The 20,464-nt window shown below is 43.9% G+C and overlaps 1 protein-coding gene across 1 annotated transcript in view; it reads right to left on the bottom strand.

Moving 5' to 3' along the window:
- CDHR3 (cadherin related family member 3) overlaps window positions 1–4,979 on the bottom strand; it is a 66,590-nt gene extending 61,611 nt beyond the window's left edge. Inside the window, exons 1-2 of the mRNA XM_048836348.2 lie at window positions 4,910–4,979; window positions 895–1,097 (exon numbers count right to left, since the gene is read on the bottom strand). Coding sequence (XP_048692305.2) covers window positions 895–1,097; window positions 4,910–4,979 — 273 coding nt within the window. The remainder of the gene's footprint in view (window positions 1–894; window positions 1,098–4,909) is intronic.
- Between the last annotated feature and the right edge of the window lie 15,485 nt (window positions 4,980–20,464).

The following is a 20,464-nucleotide window of genomic DNA, read 5'->3' on the forward strand; positions in this document are numbered from 1 at the left end:
AATTTCTTGTCCCTCGGATCCTGCAGCTGATCTGTACTGCCTCCCAGTAAGTTAGGGAACCTGGAGAACTGCTCTAGCTTGTTCCAGCTATGCTGCTGTGCAGAGCCCCCAAGGGCCCTGCCAGTAACTGAGGATATCTGGGGCCCAAGCTATACCTCCCTTCCCCAAATATGCCATCTGAATCAGCAGCCAGGAGGGTGGCAAACCATCCCTTTGGCAGCTCTATGAAGTCCAAGGATTCCTCAGTACTGAGGGAGCCTTCAAGGGGCTGATTAAACTGGATTCAGCTTAAGTAAGGTTGACAATCTTCCCCATTAAGGTGAGTTAGTAAAATTCTGTTATCGTGCAACAAGTTGGATTCAATGAGGGCCTGATTCTGAGTTTACATTACCTAATCCACACAGGGGTAGGTAAGATCAGAATCAGGCCCCAGGTGCTTTTATTCACCTTACAGAGTAACAGCCGTGTTAGTCTGTATTCGCAAAAAGAAAAGGAGGACTTGTGGCACCTTAGAGACTAACCAATTTATTTGAGCATGTGATGAAGTGAGCTGTAGCTCACGAAAGCTCATGCTCAAATAAATTGGTTAGTCTCTAAGGTGCCACAAGTCCTCCTTTTCTTTATTCACCTTAGTATTTTTTAAAACAATTACTTCTGTGATATGTGGAACAAATATGGTGTTTGAAAACCAATAAAAAGCCTAGAAGCACTATCAGCTATTTGGGTGCTATAAGAGTTGAATTTCCTGTAATAGATACCTTGATCTGCTTTTGCAACTCTTACAATTAAATGATACATGAATAAATACTGTACCAATATCAGCTCTCAGTAATCCAAAGAGTAAGCATCAGTCTACAGACTAAACACATTGCCCAAGTTGAATTGAAAACTTACCTGGTAAGTATGTGTAGCTCCAGGATCAATCCGAAAAGCTTTCGTAAGTGGATTTGAGTTTATTATTAAAGGATATCCTGAAGCCACTTCAGAAGGTGATGGTGATAAAGTAACACTAAACGTATGAACCAAAACATAAGCTGAAGAATTTTCTGTCACATTGCCTGTAGCAGGCAAGCCATTAAGTGACAGTGTTTTTCCCCCTGCATATTTGAAAAGGAAAGTAAAATTACACTTCTGTGAAGGGTTCCAGAGTAGCAGCTGTGCTGCAAAAAGAACAGGAGGACTTGTGGCACCTTAGAGACTAACCAATTTATTGGAGCATAAGCTTTCATGGGCTACAGCTCACTTCATGCCCTCTCTGTGAATGTCAGCTGGGACAGAGCACACACCTTCTGCCACATGCTGTGAACAGAAATGACCTGAAACTCTTCTCATGCTGATATGAATTGTGATGTTACTCTGCTGTCGAACCCATGCAAGTGACAGGAGGCTCAAACTATTTATTTTCTGCTTAAATGCTGGGGCTCTGCCACTGCAAGTTACTGATGTTAATGCAGTATTGTTACTCCATTGCTTGTATTCGCATGATAGCTAGAAATATCAGTCACCTGATACCCCCTGCTGCTGCCTCTCTGCACTGAATCACATTAAAAATCAAAAGGAAAAGGAGGACTTGTGGCACCTTAGAGACTAACCAATTTATTTGAGCATAAGCTTTCGTGAGCTACAGCTCACTTCATCGGATGCATTCAGTGGAAAATACAGTGAGGAGAGTTATATACACACAGAACATGAAAAAATGGGTGTTACCATACACACTGTAAGGAAAGTGATCACTTAAGATGAGCTATTACCAGCAGGAGAGCGGGGGTGGGGGGGTGGGGGAGGAGAAAAAACCTTCTGTAGTGATAATCAAGGTGGGCCATTTCCAGCAGTTAACAAGAACGTCTGAGGAACAGTAGAGGGTGCAGGGCGGGGGGAGGGGGGAAAATAAACATGGGGAAATAGTTTTACTTTGTGCAATGACCCATCTACTCCCAGTCTTTATTCAAGCCTAAGTTAATTGTATCCAGTTTGCAAATTAATTCTAATTCGGCAGTCTCTCGTTGGAGTCTGTTTTTGAACTTATTTTTTTGAAGAATTGCAACTTTTAGGTCTGTAATCAAGTGACCAGAGAGATTGAAGTGTTCTCCAACTGGTTTATGAATGTTATAATTCTTGACTTCTGATTTGTGTCCATTTATTCTTTTACGTAGAGACTGTCCAGTTTGACCAATGTACATGGCAGAGGGGCATTGCTGGCACAGGATGGCATATATCACATTGGTAGATGTGCAGGTGAACGAGCCTCTGATAGTGTGGCTGATGTTATTAGGCCCTGTGATGGTGTCCCCTGAATAGATATGTGGACACAGTTGGCAACGGGCTTTGTTGCAAGGATAGGTTCCTGGGTTAGTGGTTCTGTTGTGTGATGTGTGGTTGCTGGTGAGTATTTGCTTCAGGTTCAGGGGCTGTCTGTAAGCAAGGACTGGCCTGTCTCCCAAGATCCATGAGAGTGATGGGTCGTCCTTTAGGATAGGTTGTAGATCCTTGATGATGCGTTGGAGAGGTTTTAGTTGGGGGCTAAAGGTGATGGCTAGTGGCGTATTGTTATTTTCTTTGTTGGGCCTATCCTGTAGTAGGTGACTTCTGGGTACTCTTCTGGCTCTGTCAATTTGTTCCTTCACTTCAGCAGGTGGGTATTGTAGTTGTAAGAATGCTTGATAGAGATCTTGTAGGTGTTTGTCTCTGTCTGAGGGGTTGGAGCAAATGCGGTTGTATCGTAGAGCTTGGCTGTAGACAATGGATCGTGTGGTATGGTCTGGATGAAAGCTGGAGGCATGTAGGTAGGAATAGCGGTCAGTAGGTTTCTGGTATATGCTGGTGTTTATATGACCATCGCTTATTAGCACCGTAGTGTCCAGGAAGTGGATCTCTTGTGTGGACTGGTCCAGGCTGAGGTTGATGGTGGGGTGGAAATTGTTGAAATCATGGTAGAATTCCTCAAGGGCTTCTTTTCCGTGGGTCCAGATGATGAAGATGTCATCAATGTAGCACAAGTAGAATAGGGGCACTAGGGGACGAGAGCTGAGGAAGCATTGTTCTAAGTCAGCCATAAAAACGTTGGCATACTGTGGGGCCATGCGGGTACCCATAGCAGTGCCACTGATTTGAAGGTATACATTGTCCCCAAATGTGAAATAGTCACAAAGTTCACCCACCAGGTTTGCCGTGACATTATCGGGGATACTGTATTCAAAAACCAGTCCGAGAACACTTCAATCTCTTTGGTCACTCAATTACAGACCTAGAAGTGGCAATTCTTCAACAAAAAAACTTCAAAAACAGACTCCAACGAGAGACTGCTGAATTGGAATTAATTTGCAAACTGGATACAATTAACTTAGGCTTGAATAAAGACTGGGAATGGATGGGTCATTACACAAAGTAAAACTATTTCCCCATGTTTATTCCCCCCCCCCACACCCCCCACTGTTCCTCTGACGTTCTTGTCAACTGCTGGAAATGGCCCACCTTGATTATCACTACAAAAGGTTCCCCCCTCCCCCTCCCCCGCTCAACTGCTGGTGATAGCTCACCTTAAGTGATCACTCTCTTGTTACTGTGTGTATGGTAACACCCATTCTTTCATGTTCTCTATGTATATAAATCTCCCCACTGTATTTTCCACTGAATGCATCTGATGAAGTGAGCTGTAGCTCATGAAAGCTTATGCTCAAATAAATATGTTAGTCTCTAAGGTGCCACAAGTCCTCCTTTTCTTTTTATTAAAAATTATGAATTTCTTTTAAAAAAAAATCTTGAGACCTCTTGCTTTGCCTTCTGATTTCTGAGCCTTTATGGTACACTCAAATTTTACTCTCTTGAAAGCTGAGATCCTCATGCAATCTACAGATTAAAGCAGTTGGGACTTACAGGGGAAAACACCAAATATCATGAGACTCATGAGAGATGGCAACACTGTTTTTAAAGCAATTTAGTGACTAGAAAAAAAGGAGGAGAGCCAGCAATGTGTGACCAGCCAGCTCTCTGCAAGCACCAGCCAGTGCTTAGTGGTCCATGGACAACAGTTTAAGAAACCTTTGCTGTAAGCAGTCCATTCTTCTTTGCTGCTTGTTAGAAGGTCTATTCTTTGTGTATCTGTAATGCTCTCATGCTGAACCCAAATACTGATATTGCCAAGTTAACATGCCATGGTCTGGGTTTTGTGGGGGGTGGGTGAGAGGGTTTGGTTGGTTGATTGGTTGGTTTTTAATTCACCAACTGTTCACTAACATGAACCTAGAAAAAAAGTCTAAATTCTACTGGCCTGATCCTTATCGCTTTGTACCTGGTACAGTCATTTATATCTGTGCAAAGTGGGTATAAAACACTACCAGTCTGATTTTTAGTGTAAATGACTACATCAGTGTTTAAAAAGCGACCAGATCAGAAGAGGGTATAAAACGTTACCATTTACACAAGCTTTAAGGTGGTGGAGAACTGGGCTCTATACATGTCTTTATGGCAAGGTCTTCTTAAAACTTGCTACAAACATAGGTCAAGTTCATGTCATTTTAAAAACTACAATTTTTCTTTAATTCAATTAACCCACAAATGAAATATGAACAAAACCTGGAGCTGCCTAAAGTGAACTGACTTTGCTTTTTTGAAAATTCACCTGCTTTCCCACCCCAATACTCTCATCTTGAACCATGGACGTTATTCTGTAGCACAGCATCCGGCATAATATTATTGTAATGGTATATAAATGATCACAATGGGCCGAAATCTCCTGACAGTTATACTGATGCAGCCCCATGGCTCACTGCAGTCCGGTAACAAAACAGCTGTTCCTTGAACTCTTTTGTCAAAAGTTCTGATCTCAAAAGTACACTTTAGGTCCCTTAAGAGAAACTATAACAGACAAGAATGATTTAAATTTAGCAATGGAATAAAATAGTGTTCTTACCAGATATTCTTCCCAACAAAACCAAAAGAAGAAAAATGTTCTGCCTCTTCCCTAGAATCCTGCCATCCATAGTCCTAGGATGTGAACTGAAAGAAGATCTGGGTCTTATTTGCCTCAGTCTGCTTCAGCTCCACCTAAATTTTTCTTCCTTGTCATGCTGTCCAGTAAGAAATCAAACAAAGGTTCTGCCGTATCTAAGGGAGTTTCTAAACACCATCAGCCTGTTTGCTCTTCAGTGGACGGCTCCTTGCTGACATACCATAAAATATCCCTTAAACTGCAATCCTTTTAGAATGACAAAGAAGGAGGGGAATAGATAATACAATGCCGGCTTGATAATTCTGAGGAATGAGGTGTTCTCTCTCCATAGACCAGGGACAATATTGGGTGCAGCATTGCATGTTTCCCCATGCTGCTCGTGTGTTTCACACCTGTTCTGGGGTGTCAGAGTCATTTAGGACTTGTCTACACTAGAAGGGTTTTGCCACTATAGTTATACTGGTATATCCATTCTCACAAAATCCTCTAGTGTGCACTCAATGTATCGTTATTGCTTATGAGAGCACAGGGCTTTTCCCTTGCCTCTGTTCTGCAATGACATGAGCAGGTCCCCCTCCCTCCATGCTCTGTGTCATAACTTTTGTCCTGTATTTTCTCTCTTCTATAAATATATATTTGAGCCTGTTGGTTTGGTTCTTCCTTTGTCTGAATGCCCACACAGATCCCTTTGCCAACAATAGATCAGTGCTCATGTGCACAGTTACATAAATCAGACTTCTCCACAATCAGTTTGCAAACACCTAGAAGATAATAAGGTGATAAGGAACAGTCAGCATGGATTTGTCCAGAACAAATCATGTCAAACCAACCTAATAGCTTTCTTTGACAGGGTAACAAACCTTGTGGATAGGGGAATAAGCGGTAGATGTGGTATATCTTGACTTTAGTAAGGCTTTTGGTACTGTTTTGCATGACCTTCCCATAAACAAACTAGGGAAATGCAACCTAGATAGAGCTACTATAAGGTGGGTGCATAACTGGTTGGAAAACCATTCTCAGAGAATAGTTATCACTGGTTCAAGCTGGAAGGCCACATCAAGTGTGGTCCCACAGTGATCAGTTCTGGGTCCTGTTCTGTTCAATACCTTCATTAATTATTTAGATAATGGCATAGAGAATACACTTCTAAAGTTTCCGGACGATACCAAGCTGGGAGGGGCTGTAAGTGCTTGGAGGATAGTATTAACATTCTAAATGATCTGGACAAACTGGAGAAATGGTCAGAAGTAAAAAGGATGAAATTCAATAAGGACAAATGCAAAGTACTCTGCTTAGGAAGGAACAATCAGGTGCACACATACAAAATGGGAAATGACTACCTAGGAAAGAATACTGCAGAAAGGGAACTGGGGGTCATCATAGTAATGAATCACAAGCTAAATATGTGTCAACAGTGTAACACTATTGCAAAAAAAGCAAACATCATTCTGGGATGTATTAGCAGGAATGACGTAAGCAAGACACGAGAAGTCATTCTTCTGCTGTACTTCACACTGACTTCAGGGACAATGTGGCAGGAAAACAAGGGACACTGGCTTATCAAAGGTTTCAGAGGAACAGCCGTGTTAGTCTGTATTCGCAAAAAGAAAAGGAGTACTTGTGGCACCTTAGAGACTAACCAATTTATTTGAGCATGAGCTTTTGTGAGCCACAGCTCACTGAGCTGTGGCTCACGAAAGCTCATGCTCAAATAAATTGGTTAGTCTCTAAGGTGCCACAAGTACTCCTTTTCTTTTTGGCTTATCAAAGGAATTTCTCAACCACAGCAGCTCTGCCTTGTCACTCTCTGAGCCTCATGGTACATCTATGATAATAATGATGCCCACGCTCTCCTCCACTCCCCCCTACTCCATCAGCCCCCCCATCATCTCATCAGCCTCCTGCTGTGATGGGACACCCCCCCCCATCCCACTGACAGCAAGCCGAAAAAGTGTCCCTGCACTCAGGCAGTGCCAATTAGGCACACCTGTAGAGGATGCTCTACTTGGAGAAGGGGAGCTTCAAAAGGTGAAGTGGGTCACAGACAACGTGGGGAAGTTTGCCCAAGAAGAGAGGCTGCTGGAGACCACTAGCGAGCCCAGTAGCCAGGGGAGTCCAGCCCAAGACAGTGACTGGCTTTTCCTTCCTCCCCCCTCTTAGAGTAGGGCAGACAGACACTGCAGCCCTGAGAAGGGATCTGATGTCCACTCTCTGTCAGTTCCCCGTAGCTGGACCTGAGGAGCGGTGCCAAGAACAGGAGGTAATTAGAATCAGAAAGGACCCTGGAAGTAAGCCCAACTCCCGCTGGAAAAAGTGAGCTTGCTCGGGAGTGGGGATTCCAGAAAGGACCCTAGGGCATGAGTTTTAAAGAGATGATGGCTGAGCCCAAGCTGCGAGCCAGCTGACTACAAGTGGTGGAGAATATGGGCAAGATGTCCTATGCCTGATACAAGACCTTGAGACAGAAACATGTTTCACACCAGACCTTGGGGAGGGATTATCAGTCGATATGGACCCTGAGCACCGGTGTAAGTGGATGGTAGAATGACAACAGCAGCAGGCCAACCAGCAACAGCAATTTCAGCAGCGAACGTTGCCGCAGTGGATGATCCAGCAGCAGGCCCAGCCAGCACAGCCACAGCAGCTTCTGAAGGCGATTGCGACCCACCAGCAAGAACGCCAGAGTATCTTTCTGCTGCAATTTAAAAACCCCTTTCCCTGAACAGGAAGGCCTAGCATGGCCCAATCAGCCAAGAGGAGCGCTGCTACCTGTGCCGCTGAAGATGGGCCCAAACCATGATCCAGAGGCATTCCTCAGCTCCTGTCAGGGGTAGTGTTGGCCTCTCAATGGCCTCCAGAGCACTGGGCATTAGTTTTAGCTCCCTACCTGATAGGACAGGCACAACCAGCCTAAAATAACCTTGATCTAGAGCAAGCTAGAGACTACCGTCGGTTGAAGACAGCTATTTCAGATTATCTGGATATATGCGAAGAGACACTTAGGTACCGCTTTAGGCTGGAGACCTACCCCAAGGAGGCACGCCTGCGAGTAGTGACGCAATGTTTAAAAGAGGACTGCTGATGGTGGCTTCACCCCAAGGAACACATCAGGCTTCAATTTGCAGAATTGGTCCTCACAGAGCAATTCTTGTCTATACTTCTGGTGAGGGGCCAGGAGTGGGTTTTCCGGCATTGCCCTGACTCATTGTTGGATGTGGTACAACTGATGGAAAATTTTCTCACAGCCAAGGGGTTGCTGGAGATGGGACACACACTGCCTCCAGCTGCTCACCAACTAGGGCAGATGCTGCACCCTGGGCATGACAGAAAACATGTACAAACCCCACTGCAGCAACCTGAGCTACTTAAAATCAAGGCCCATCAATGTACCATCCATCAACTGATGGCCTGGTGGAAAGATTTAAAAAGATGTTAAAAGAGATGTTGAAGAGGTTTGTTGGGACAGACACTGGGACCGGCTCCTCCCACCACTTCTGTTTGTCATGCGAGAGGTACCCCAACCCTCCACGGGTTTCTTTTGAACTGCTCTATGAATGCCAGCCCCAAGGTATCTTGGATGTGTTGCTAGAGGGATGGAAGGAGCAAGGTGAAACGTGCTTGGGGAAACCCAATACATCTTCTGACTACTGGAACGTCTGAAGAAGTTGAGCACTTTCGCAGAGGAGGACCTCATCCAGGTTCAACAGAGTCAAGAACATCCACAGGGCGTACTTACAAACCTTCCACCCCAGAGACAGGGTGTTGCTCCTGTTACCATTCTCTGAGTCAAATGGCCTGTTTGATTAAGAAATCAAGCTACCCAGCAAGAGGAAAGAGACAAAGATTTATCATGTACATTTTCTCAAGTCATGGAAGACTCGGAGTCCTCCTGATAGATCCCTGGCTGGTGAGCCCTGAACTAGGTCCTGAGGTAGCTGCTAGCCCAGAGTCTGGACTCAAGCCATTGAATGGGGCTCTTGCACCAGAATAGAAGGCCTAGTTTTTGCAAATGATCTGAGACTTTAGTACGTTCAGGTGTTCTGCAAAAGCCTGGGGAGGACACACATCATACAACATCATCTGGAGGCTGCACCAAAACAAATGGTTAAAGAAATTCTCGGCCCTTACCTCCAATCTCGGGGATTCCACAACCTCCCTTGGAAGCCTATTCCGGAGCTTAACTATACCCTATAGTTAGAAACTTTTTCCTAATATCTAACCAAATCTCCCTTGCTGTAAATTAAGCCCATTATTTCTTGTCCTACCTTCAGTGGACATGGAGAACAATTGAGCACTATCCTTTTTCTAAGAGCCCTTAACACATCTGAAGACTGATAACAGGTCCCCCCTGTCAGTATTCTTTTCTCAAGGCTAAACATCCCAGGTTTTTTTAACCTTTCCTCATAGTTCAGATTTTCCAAACCCTTTATCATTTTTGTTGCCCTGTTCTGGACTCTCTCCAATTTGTCCAATTTCCTAAAATGTGGTGTCCAGAACTGGATACAGTACTTCAGCTGAGGCTTCACCAGCAATGTTCCCTCTAATTTTTTCTACCCATGTGCAGACTAAATATTGTTATGTGCACCAAGGTAATGTGCGGATGTGCGCCACCAGTAGAAACAAAAAACTTAGGTATAATATATATTTTAAAGAAATTACCAGTAGGGATAATTACTCCAGCCAGGACAAGGAAGGCATTTTAGAACTCACTACTCAAAGAATTAAATTTAAGTGGGAGAGCGAAATAAAAGTTATGAAATGCATAGACCAGTCAAAAAACTCAAATAACAGCACTTTGAAAGAATAAAATTACAGAGAATATATGTGCATTGCAGGAAGTACCAAGAAGTAACAACAACAACAACAGTGTTGGGAGGTGTGTGACACAGACAGTGTGTGTGAGAGAGAAACACAGACTGTGTGTGAGAGACTGTGTGACAGAGACTCTGTGTGTGTGAAAGAGAGACACACAGAGACAGTGTGTGTGTGTAAGATACACAGACTCTGTGTGTGTGAGAGAGAGACACAGAGACTGTGTGTGTGTGTGTGTGTGTGTGCTGGCTGCTGGGGAAGTTTCTGAGAGACACCTGTCTGCTGTCTCTTTAAGGCACTCAGTGAAAGCTCTCCTCCTCCTGAACCATGTCCTCCTGCCCCGCTCTGCGGAGATGGGGTACATGGGGAGGGGGAAAGACAGAATGTGTGTGTGTGTGAGAGAGAGAGAGAGAGAGAGATGGTGTGCTGACTGCTGGGGAAGTCTCTGATAGACTGTGTGCTGTCTCTCTTTAAGGCACTCACTCACCTGAAGGCTTGTTCAGACCTCAGAGCTGCTGCGAGTCCTGAGTCCTGACCCCTCTACCCTGCTCTGTGGAGACGGAGTACAGGGGAGAGGGACACCCTGACATCAGCACCCTCCTTCCCCCACCCCACCCCCGCTTCCTCCTGCTCTGCACAGCCACCAGGAGGGTCCTGGGAGCAGCTGCAGGAGCAACATGGCCGCAAAGCAGCAGGGGGTAGGTGGGTGGAGAGGGTGTGGAGGGGCACCTGAACACACGCTGCTGGCTGGATGTGTGAGTGCTCTGATAATCAGCTGTGCGGCACTTGAAGCTCTGCTGGGTAGCCGCCCAACTGCGCCGCTTACAGGGAACATAGCTCACCAGTGGTGAGTCAAGCGAGACAAATACCTCCCGTGTCTTACATACATTTCTGTTAATACACCCCAGAATACTAGCCTTTTTTGAAGCTGCATCACATAGTTGACTCATATGCCATTTGTGATCCACTATGACTCCCACATCCTTTTCAGCAATCCTACCACCTCGACACTTACTCCCCATTTTGTAGTTATGCATTTAATTTTTCCTTCCTAAGTGAAGTACTTCGCACTTGTCTTTATTGAATTTCATCCTGCCGCTCTTCAGGCACTGCGGTGACACTCTGAGTCAGTTTACTTTTCTGTTTCTACGGCTACCCTAGGGAAGAGGACATTTTGTACTTGCTGTGATAATTGTCCATTGAAATGTAGGTAGCCACTGCTCCTAAATAAGTGAGAGACTTTTGCAAACTTGATTCATAGCCATCAGGGAATATTTATTATTGTTATTACAATGACCAGTTTTGGTAACTTACTGAATCAGTTTTTATCTTCATCTCCCTCCTCTTAAAAACTGCAATTGTTTTCTATTAGCTCCCTTGATCATTTTTCCCCCTAAAATGTTAAAGCTACTCTGAGGGCCAGCACCAAGAGCCCACACAACATTTTCATTTGATTCTCATCTAGCTGAAAATTTCTCCTTGTATCAGCTCTAAATAATATGTAAATTAAGATTGTGTCTCACATAGTGTGTCTGATGTCAATGAAATCCCACTAGGTGTTTCATATGAATCCAAATAAATATAGATACAGTTGGCTTTATTCTTTTCATATGAAAAGGAGAGAGAGAGATGCATAAAGGATTTCAAAATGATTCTGCATCCCTTCTTTTCCTCCCGCTTCATCTCCTGCTTGTCCCTCCCTCTGTATCCCCTCTCACAATTTTAATTAAAAGTATGGACTGGAGAGTATTGATTTGATTTGTGGAAGGGAACAGCCCAACCAAATGGGTTCACAAGGGTGCTGTGTGATGGAATGTATAGACCCCACACAGACAAGGGAGGTGCCAGAGTGCCCCTGAAGATAGGGATAGCCCCCCATCTCCGGTCCTGTCGATCATTCACGATAGGGAGGAGGCCTTTAAAGGGGAAGAAATGCAGTGGGATGGGGGAGGAGTCAGATTGCCCTAAGCAGCAGACTTCAGGAGTGACTCCTGAAGCTGCAGCAGGAACACCTAGCTAGGAGACCTTGAGTCCGCCCCTGAGGGGCGTACAGTGCACTCCCAAGGTAAGGCGAACAGGCTGACCTGTGACTCAGAAGCCCAGCCAGAGCAATTTCCACACAACTCACTACATTAGTGCCGGATCACTGGCAGCACTGTAGACTCACCCTGCTCCCCCCCACCCCTTTTGCTGGGGTTACAGGGAGGGATTATCCTTGAATGTGTTGGGGTTTGTCATTTTCATTTTGATCCCCCATCTGGAGAGACTTAGCCCACAAAAGGCAGAGCATGCCCCTCCCCTGCCATGCAAATAGTAAGGAAGTAGAGCCTGTGCTGGACTCCCCAGTGTAGATAACTGGGCATGGTCAGATTCTCCCATCCTCACAGCAAGGAACCAACAAGAATTCTGTTGCACCCTGGCTGTGTTTGAACCAGCCATTCAGAGAGGTCAAGTGACCCGCCCAAGGCCACACAGCAAGTCAGCAGCATAGCTGGAGCTCTTGGCCCCCAGCCCCAAGCTCACACCAGGAAAAATGCTCCTTCTAAAACACCATGAATGTAAGGGGCACGTCACTGAGAAATATGTTTCAGGAGGAGTTTCTGTCCTGGTTTCATATTTTTTTAAAACTGTTTTCATGAAACATAAATTTAAAAATTAATCCACCTTAACTAGAATGGATGTGGCAACAATGACTTTGTGAGTTGTGGTTCCTGATCTTCAAAAAGTATATAAAGATTTTTTTAAAAATACAGGTCCTGTAGTACACAATAAAAATATTTGACCATACGCTGCGTTCAGTGTCTAGATGGAATTCCCACTGATGACCATGTCAGTCATGAGTGTGACATGATATGTGACTGTTTGATTTGTCTTAAAATCTGAAGGCAACTAAAGGCCTGGTCCAAAACACACTGAAGTCAATCAAAGTCTTTCCACTGAATCCAGTGGCCATTGAATCAGGGTTAAATCCATGTGACAATCCACTGTACCTCATGCTACAGCACTTGCTGCATATTACTAGTTTGTTTGTTGCTATAATTGTTTAGCCTCCTGAGCTGATAAGATTTGTAAATATACAAACGTCCCTTTAAAGTAGCGAATGATACAAATGCCACAAGGAAGAAAGTGCTGTATAATTCCTGGTACAGAAACTCTAAGGTTTCTATGTACATAAGGTGATGCATGGCATGGTCAAACAACGTCCTATCCCACAAGGAACAAAATAAATAGTGTCTTCTATTATGAAATTATATTTTGCATGTAAAATATTAAATAGGTGGTTTTACAGGGTATTTTAACACAGCAAGAATATTTTCCTTTGTCATCTGTGAAAGAGTTTGCATTGTATTTAGCAGAATAGCGTATGACCTAGTAGGGGATTGGCAGTTGGGAGTTCTGGGTTCCCCATTCCTGCCTCTGCCACAGAGTGACTGTGTAACCATAGGCAAGTCACAACTTCTTTATGCCAAGTTTCTCCACCTATTAAATAGGGAGAATGATACATCACTGCCTCATAGGAGTGCTGTGAGACTTAATTCATTAACGTTTGTTAGCGTGTTGGGGTCCTTGGTTGGAAAGGTTATAGAAGTGGAAAATATTATTTTTATCATAAGACCAGGAAAACAAGTTCCCTTAAAATAAGTCACAACCCAAACCTTTCCCCAACCATCCTAAAGGCTCAATTGTGCCTGATAGGCATAGCCCTGTGTTGAAGATGGTCCAGAGCTTCATTGGCTCTGGGATGGATTGTGCCTCTTGAAGCCTCCGCTGAAAATGACATGCTCTTGGTGCCACCTTTCTACTCCTACAACTAAACCTTTTCATAGAATCATAGAATCATAGAATATCAGGGTTGGAAGGGACCCCAGAAGGTCATCTAGTCCAACCCCCTGCTCAAAGCAGGACCAATTCCCAGTTAAATCATCCCAGCCAGGGCTTTGTCAAGCCTGACCTTAAAAACCTCTAAGGAAGGAGATTCTACCACCTCCCTAGGTAACGCATTCCAGTGTTTCACCACCCTCTTAGTGAAAAAGTTTTTCCTAATATCCAATCTAAACCTCCCCCACTGCAACTTGAGACCATTACTCCTCGTTCTGTCATCTGCTACCATTGAGAACAGTCTAGAGCCATCCTCTTTGGAACCCCCTTTCAGGTAGTTGAAAGCAGCTATCAAATCCCCCCTCATTCTTCTCTTCTGCAGGCTAAACAATCCCAGCTCCCTCAGCCTCTCCTCATAAGTCATGTGTTCCAGACCCCTAATCATTTTTGTTGCCCTTCGCTGGACTCTCTCCAATTTATCCACATCCTTCTTGAAGTGTGGGGCCCAAAACTGGACACAGTACTCCAGATGAGGCCTCACCAATGTCGAATAGAGGGGAACGATCACGTCCCTCGATCTGCTCGCTATGCCCCTACTTATACATCCCAAAATGCCATTGGCCTTCTTGGCAACAAGGGCACACTGCTGACTCATATCCAGCTTCTCGTCCACTGTCACCTTTTGCCCAGCTCCTCCTCTCTTGATTACAGCAAGCTTCCCCTCTGTAGCCTCCCTGAGACATGTCCTCCATTCCAACCCAGACAGAGGACTTGCTAAAGTCATCTTCCTTGCCTGTCAATCTGACGGTGTCATTCTGCTCTTTGTATCCTTCCATTGGCTCCCTTTCCTCTACCACACCAAATTTAAGCGTCTTGTCCTTGCCTTCAAGGCCCTGCATAGCTCTGCTCCTCCCTGCGTATCCACACTGGTCTCCTTCCCTGTTGTACCACAGCCAGTGGTGCCACTTTGACATGAATTTCTCCTCTAGCCCCACAGCCATCTTCACACCACTCTCTGTGTACAGGAAATCCAAAGCCACAGCTCTTTCTGCATGCAATCCCACTTGAAGGCCAACTCGTTTTGGGCTGCATTCTGGCCCCTTTACACCACTTTGGCAGCACAATGGGACTGGAAAGCAGCCCAGTTTCCCCAGCACAAACAGGGGGTGAGGGGGTTCCCTGAACAGCATGCGGTTGGGTCCCTGGGCAGCGTGGGGGTGGGAATGGATTTGCTGTGGGAAGAGGAGACGTGTCTACAGTGTTTTGGGATCAATTACTCTTGGACTGCTATAGTTTATGCTGAGAACTGAACCAGCTCGTGGCAGGTTCTGTGGGGGCAGTAAGGCCATATTTGCCTATTTCCTCTCCCCCCGCCCCCTCGCTCCTGGGGCTATGTTTCCTGAGAGGCACAGTTCAGCATCTGGGCCTACATAGCTTAAGACAGTTTGGTTTGCTTCATTTTTTAATCAGACATTGTGTTACCAAGTCATGTCCAGTTACCACCTTGACTACTTCACTTGTGCTTTGTTCCCTGTTCCCCTTACCCTCAGTCTGTTTGTCTGATCACTTTAGGCCTTGATTGTGCTTTGCCACAAGCCACCAACAAGGGGCAGCAAGTTTTCCCTTCCCTTGGAGCAGACTGGAGGCAGACTGTGACTCTCAGGACTCTGCCTCTCCCTGTACCTGGTGCAGCCGATTTTCCTAAGCACACGGATACTAACCGGCATGTTGCGGGGAAGGAGCCAAGATTTCACCCACTGCATGGCACGTCCCACCTACTTGCACAAGGAGGGTAGTGGGGACATAGCAGCCTTATGGAGGCCTCCCTGTGCTGCCACTTGTGATCCAGGTAACTAGTGCAAGGAAATAAGGGGAGAACCTTACGCTCTGTTGTGCTGTTGCACAATCCAGGCCACACACTGGCCGTTATATTGTAAGGTCTCTGGGCAGGGACTGTGCCTCTTCCTATGAATCCTAACAGATTGTGTGTCCCTCCGGAAACAAAGAATATGCCAGCTCTCTTTAGACTGATAGACTTTAAGGTCAGAAGGGACTGTCATGATCATCTAGTCTGACCTCCTGCACATTGCAGGCCACACAACCTTGCCCACCCACTTCTGTAGTAGACCCACGCTCTCTGGCTGAGTTACTGAAGTCCTCAAATCATGGTTTAAAGACTTCAAGTTACAGAGAATCCTCCATTTGCATTAGTTTAAATCTGCTAATGATCCATGCCCCACGCTGCAGAGGAAGGCAAAAAAACAACAACAATTCAGGGTCTCTGCCAATCAAACCCAGGGGAAAATTCCTTCCCAACTGCAAATATGGTGATCAGTTAGACCCTGAGCATGTGGGCAAGACCCACCAGCCAGATACCTGGTAAAGAGTTCTCTGTAGTAACTCAGACCTCTCCCCATCTAGTGTCCCATTACTGGATAGTGGAGATATTTGCTGCTGGCAGTCGTAGATCAGCTACATGCCATTGTAGGCAGTCTCATCATATCATCTCCTCCATAAACTTATCAAGATCAGTCTTGAAGTCACTTAGGTTTGTTGCCCACACTGCTCCCATTGGAAGGCTGTTCCAGAACTTCACTCCTTGGATGGTTAGAAACCTTTATCTAATTTCAAGTCTAAACTTGTTGATGGCCAGTTTATAGCTATTTGTTCTTGTGTCCACATTGGTGCTTAACTTAAATAATTCTTCTCCCTTGCTGGTATTTATCCCTCTGATGTATTTAATAGATACATTGAGGTCAATGACAAAATGCAACTTCAATGGGAACAGGACTGGGCCCTAAAAAAGTGATCCGGAGGCGAGTAGAATCTTAATTATGTAAAGAAATGGAGGTAAGGACAAATGTGAACACTGCCTCCAACTTCCTTGCCCACAAACTCCATGGCTAAGGTTCATCTCTAGAAATACAATCCAGGGGGATCTCTGACAAATTTGAAAAGATTTGGTCTAACTTTTTAGGAACCTTTGATTAATTCATAGCAGATGAAAATCAAGATGTCATCTTCCTTTCCCCTTTCCTTTACTTTTTCTGTTCTTTTGACTTTTTTTCTGTTCTCCACTTATTCTTGGGGAGAAAAAAATTCAATTAAATATATAAAAAGAAAAAAATGTCTGCTCTTAATTATACTGGTGTGAATACAGAGCTGCCGCATGCTAGTCAGTGGAGTAACTCTGATTACGCTGGTGTAACTGAGAGCAAGTCTGAGTGAAGAAGTGATCCAGGTTCAGATGACATGAGGCAAAGCTCTATTGGAGGAGTGAGTGTGACTTATTCCATCTCTAGATCAATATTTAAAGTGCAGCAGGAAAGCAAGAGTGATATTCTAGATGCAGACATGCCTGTCCAGTGACACGTTTTGGTGCAAATATTATGAGACCAAGCTTTTGTAATGAAACAGCAGCTCTTATTGCTACATACTATTTGTTCAAGTAATGTTCTGAGAGTTGTAAAATCTGAAGCTAGATGAATGAATATAAAGAAACAGGGAAACCTCTTTGGACCAGATTCTGATATCACACATAAAACCCCACTGGTGTAACCAGAACTGCCTCAGGGTAAGTGAGGGCAGAATTTGATCTTGTGCTATACCCTCTTCTTGCCATGACTCTGTTTTTGGAGCTGAGGGAATATTGCCATCTAGTGCCGCACAGAAATCCAGCACAGAAAAAATAGTCACCCTGTACATTTTAGACAGATGTTACAGAGCACATTAAAAATGCACCAGAGACAACATTGGCCTTAGAGTCCTTTGCATAAAGATCTTTGTAGAAAGTTTTACACTTTTCTCATTTAAAAAACGTACACCAGGTAATTGAAGCTGAGAGAGAAAGCATTGCAAAAGAGACCAGTGTGGTTTCTCAGGTGTTCTTCAGCCACAGATCCCTTGAGCTATTAAAACATAAAAAACACATAAAACGTTAGTAAATTGCATTGAGAATTATGTGAGCCTGACCTTTCTGTGCCTTGTTTGACACAAAGTCTATCATTTACTGATCATATATCTATATTGTCCATTGCTGGGTTTGCAATTTTTCTCGTGGGTCTGTTTATTGGTAGGTAAAATATATATCACTCTGTTTTCTGGAAAGCTATGAATTTAACTGTGTCACCCTCCCTTGTGTTGGTGAGCACTTATTCACACAAGTAGATTCATTGACTACATTGAAAAAATAATTACACACACATATAAATATTCTGCATTGCATTTACCGTTCATAAAAGCTGCCAGAGTAAGAACACTAGCATTTATACAGAGAAAGAAAAACACCATGGGCAGCAGCACCAATTAGATCTGACCTAAAGAGATCCCTTGTAAGGGTAAGATGGTAGTTCAGTGCCCTTGCTCATTTAACCTTCGCCTCTGAGCTGAGCTAATTATGATTTTTTTTAATATGGGCCTATGTCTGAGATACTTGACTGAGACCATCAGCTCATTTAAATAGGCGACAAAATATGTGCCAGATTGTAATGATTTTCTGTCATTATGAATCTGGACCAGATTCAAAGCAGTGGAACCTAGAGGTAAATACATTTGTCGCTTTTGAAACAATTAGAAAATAAATCAATTTAGCAGTCAAAACTTACAGTTGCAAACAATATCCAGATCTTCTAGCTAATAATGTAATGTTTGTTTGTGTGTGCTGCTTTAAATTCACGACAGTGCACCACCAATATCTTTGGGGTGTGGTATGTTACTGTTTGGGGCTCGTGATTTGACTCCTGTTTCTGCCCAATAATAATGTAAAAACAATATTCAAATCACAGATACAGCCAGACTGTGTTGTGGGAAAGAATGAAAACAAATGAACTCAAATTAAACATGAAGCTGAGTAAGTAACATACATGTATATAAAAATGTGTTATTGACATAGTCAAAGGTAAGTCCTGTTCTGGAATTTCTCCCACCTTGGGAAGGACTTTGAGTATGACACAAAACACGTATCATAAACCACCCAAGAAATGAAGAAATGTTTAGCTAATGGGTATCCCATAATAATAGTAATACCACTTCTAGATAGTATATAAGGACTCCATTGCCTGTCTCTTCTGTGGGTTTGAGAGGGAGGGAGCGGTCAGGATTCTTTTGCAACATGCCATGAACTGCTGGTGAAAGGTCCTAGTGTCTTCCAAACAGAGAATCAAAATACCTAACAATATCTGAAAGACAGGCAGGGGAGAGATTATTAATATATTACAAAGCCCTCTCTCACCTCATGTATTCCCCAATGACTAAGATGCTTGAACTAACAGCTTCCCTAAATATAAATGTCAGGGAGCTAATGACCAATGTTGGAATTTGCTCCACCCCCATGGTCTGACAGAGCATGAGCTTGTTGACCTCTAGTAAATATTGCTAGTCCCATATGTTTGCTCAGGCTTTTTGCTGACGTAAGGGCTGGACTAGATAGTTTGGTGCATTCTGAGTGGGTGGCTGAGGGTCTTTTTGACATTGGTTCAATTTGTTATGTAATTGGGGTATTTAAATGTTTGTATATTTGTTTAGGGCCTGATCTAGCACCCAGTGAAGACTCTCATTGACTTCACTAGGCTTTGGATTAGGCTCTTAGAGAAATATGGGGGCAGACCCTCAGCTGATAGAAAGTGTCATAGCTCCACTGAAGTTTACATCAGTTTATGATCTGCTCCAGGATATGTACATTTTTATAAAGCTAAGAAATAAATGTAATGCTTAAATAAGTTTCCCATCTCTAGTGAAAATGGAGCACTTATTAAATGTAATGCTGCATCTCTTCTCAAATCAAAAGAGACTCCACAACGTTCAGCCAGTTGGATTGCTCTATTGGCTGAACTGTCTTCAGTGCAGGCAAAAAAAAGATGTTCTATACTGTCATAAAAATAAAGGGAAGGGTAACCACCTTTCTGTATAGAGTGCTATAAAATCCCTCCTGGCCAGAGGCAAAACCCTTTCACCTGTAAAGGGTTAAGAAGCTAAGATAACCTCGCTGGCACCTGACCAAAATGACCAATGAGGAGACAAGATACTTTCAAAGCTGGATGGGGGGAAACAAAGGGTCTGTTTGTCTGTGTGATGCTGTTGCTGGGAACAGATCAGGAATGCAGTCTCAGAACTTCTGTTAGTTAGTAAGTAATCTAGCTAGAAATGTGTTAGATTTCCTTTTGTTTAATGGCTAGTAAAATAAGCTGTGCTGGATGGAAGGTATATTCCTGTTTTTGTGTCTTTTTGTAACTTAAGGTTTTGCCTAGAGGGATTCTTTATGTTTTGAATCTGATTACCCTGTAAGGTATTTACCATCCTGATTTTACAGAGGTGATTCTTTTACCTTTTCTTTAATTAAAATTCTTCTTTTAAGAACCTGATTGCTTTTTCATTGTTCTTAAGATCCAAGGGTTTGGGTCTGTGTTCACCTGTACAAATTGGTGAGGATTTTTATCAAGCCTTCCCCAGGAAAGGGGGTGTAGGGTTTGGGGGGATATTTTGGGGGAAGACATCTCCAAGTGGGCTCTTTCCCTGTTCTTTGTTTAACATGCTTGGTGGTGGCAGCATAGGGTTCAAGGACAAGGCAAAGTTTGTACCTTGGGGAAGTTTTTAACCTAAGCTGGTAAGAATAAGCTTAGGGGGTCTTGCGTGCAGGTCCCCACATCTGTACCCTAGAGTTCGGAGTTGGGAAGGAACCTTGACATATACATATTTAAGGTACTTACTACCATAGCATCTAAGCAACACCCACTTCAATTGTTGCTAATGCAGAGCATCATTTTGTCAAATACTTTAAAAAAAGTAGTTGTACCCGTTGGTGCAAAACTACTGAAACATTTCAGGCACATGTGTCTAAAGGATCTGAGGTCATGCTTATGGGAGTCGAGGGACAGGCCACAAATTGGC

This window comes from Caretta caretta, chromosome 1 (assembly GCF_965140235.1).
Source record: "Caretta caretta isolate rCarCar2 chromosome 1, rCarCar1.hap1, whole genome shotgun sequence".
Taxonomy (NCBI): domain Eukaryota; kingdom Metazoa; phylum Chordata; order Testudines; family Cheloniidae; genus Caretta; species Caretta caretta.